Raw genomic sequence first — 2,554 nt, forward strand, 5'->3', positions numbered from 1 at the left:
CACGCTGAGACACTGAGACACGCTGAGACACTGAGACACGCTGAGACACTGAGACACGCTGAGATACTGAGACACACTGAGACACGCTGAGATACTGAGACACACTGAGACACTGAGACACACTGAGACACTGAGACACACTGAGACACTGAGACACACTGAGACACTGAGACACGCTGAGACACTGAGACACACTGAGACACGCTGAGACACACTGAGACACTGAGACACACTGAGACACGCTGAGACACGCTGAGACACACTGAGACACTGAGACACTGAGACACGCTGAGACACTGAGACACGCTGAGATACTGAGACACTGAGAGACACTGAGACACGCTGAGACACTGAGACACGCTGCATCTCTGCCCTGGGAATACGGTTCAGTTTAACCAGGATCACGTGCTCTCTGGGGCCAGAGATAAACTGCTGCGTTAAGTACATTTTGTGATTTTGTAATGATGACTGATATTATTATCAACCTTCACACTGAGTGGAGACCAGTCTGTCTGTGTGGACTAGGGTCAGGGTGAAACGGACAATAGAGGTGATCATGTCATAGGCCTGCGTCAGAAATATGATGATGCGGAGATAACGAGTGGGAATATGGGTGCGCCTGTGACAGCAGACTGTGCATTTAGATACACAATGGATGCGTTATGTTATCTTATTGTAATCCCCAAATTCCCAAATCCCCCAGGCTGCGGTCAGGTGTGCTTTAATGCTGATCCGTCACTGGCGCGAGTCTTTTCACTATCGCCCATTTCTAAAAGCGATCCACGGACTGGGACATAGGTAACACATGGCCTACAGGGAAACCACACACGTGAGAAACAACGTTAACTTTCACAAACTGACGCAAAGGGCAACCTTTTCAGTCGACATCGCGATCTCTATAACGGATCACGGGAATATTTGTAGGTCATAGTCATGCCAATGGTATTTTTCGACATATCCCATTTGAGCATGTCCATTGTGCAGGAATAGGCTATGACTGCCTAACGTAGAATTTTCCGACCACATAATTCTACTGAAATGAAAAGATACTGGATGATGTGGACAAAGATGTTACCATGTATCCTAATAATCTGTGAAACCTGCCTACTTTACCTCCGGTCTGGTCATCCGTTGCATTCTGCATTTCGATTAAAGTTTCATCCCTCGCTTTTCCCGTTATTCGCTTCATCTTGACCGAGGGACTGTCCCCTTTCAGGAGGCGGGGAGAGCGATGGTCTCTCCTGATCAATCCGCTTATCCGATTAGATTTTAGAGCCACTGTTACATCTAGAACCACACGGAAACCAGAAAACCGAACATTAATTGGCCTACAAATCCCTCATATTCTCATGCTGTCCTGATATGTTCATAGGGTGATAAAGGGGAGTGGCGAAACCTACAAACCTCATTTTATGTCGGCAAAAATGTCGGAGTGTTGTGAGAGAAGTTGGTGCATGAGAGACACGAGACTGTGTCCTTTCCAATATTTCAAGACAGATTTTAAGAGTAGCCTATAGGCCTAAGTGTTCATCAAAACACTCACAAACATCCTATAGCCTGTGTTAAAAAGACGTTTTAGGCTGTAATCAAACATTCCCTGTAAGCCTATAGAAAAGGATATGAATTGGATTGGAAACGAGTGTCTCAGCAGGCCTGGATTCGGCAACTAGCGCGGATTTCCATGTAAACGTTTTCGAACGGAGAAAACGATCCGCGATTACACGCGAAATTGCACGTAAAGATCTGTTCAAATCTGTTATCACACTAACACGCCCGAAAACGCATATCAAATAGGTGATTTACAAGTTTGAGCTACAGCAATCAAGGGTATATTTTTCTTGGTAATGTTGTGAGTTTGAATACAGCTGTCAAGCCATGGAACCAATGCCAACAGTCACCAGCAAATACATTTCCATCCCATTTGTGTTCCTGGTGTGCATAATAATCCAAAAAAATAGTCTAGTTATTCAAATCTCTAATTGTAGGCTAATCTCAATCTGCGCTGCTGTGATAACAATATTATAGGCTATTTTATTATTACTGCGGTTCACTGTGATTATGTTGTAAAAGAGGAATGGTTGTGAACCATGAACTCAGCCAGGTATATTGGAATTAATTAAACAGTTCCCTTTGCTTCCCAACCACCATCTCATCTACTTCAAGTTGCTGCATTTTTTTGTTTTATTCTTTCATGTTTTGAGCGCAATCAACTTTTACCAAGAAGACAAATTTAAGTCCATCCATTCACCCAACCTGGTCCTGGAGAGCAGCGCGCGAGCGCAGCGTTCCATAGGCCTGTCTTCCTCTGTTCACCACAGATCTTCTGTTCACCACGGATCTTCTCTGTTCACCACAGATCTTCTCTGTTCACCACAGATCTTCTCTGTTCACCACAGATCTTCTCTCTTCACCACAGATCTTCTCTGTTCACCACGGATCTTCTGTTCACCACGGATCTTCTCTGTTCACCACGGATCTTCTCTGTTCACCACAGTTCTGTTCACCACGGAGCTTCTCTCTTCACCACAGATCTTCTCTGTTCACCACAGATCTT

At 44.8% G+C, this 2,554-nt stretch overlaps 1 protein-coding gene across 3 annotated transcripts in view; it reads right to left on the reverse strand.

Annotated features, from left to right (window-relative positions):
- The window catches only part of ano5b (anoctamin 5b), a gene marked incomplete at its 5' end in the record, with an annotated part of 39,962 nt that extends 38,720 nt beyond the window's left edge, over positions 1 to 1,242 (reverse strand). The window contains one exon of one of the 3 annotated variants that reach the window (XM_084436566.1): positions 1,114 to 1,242. In XM_084436566.1, the coding sequence (XP_084292692.1) occupies positions 1,114 to 1,137 (24 nt within the window). The remainder of the gene's footprint in view (positions 1 to 1,113) is intronic. The other 2 variants (XM_084436567.1, XM_084436565.1) reach the window with 2 other exon arrangements.
- Between the last annotated feature and the right edge of the window lie 1,312 nt (positions 1,243 to 2,554).

This window comes from Borostomias antarcticus, assembly GCF_949987555.1.
Source record: "Borostomias antarcticus genome assembly, chromosome: 4".
In the NCBI taxonomy this organism is placed as follows: Eukaryota; Metazoa; Chordata; class Actinopteri; order Stomiiformes; family Stomiidae; genus Borostomias; species Borostomias antarcticus.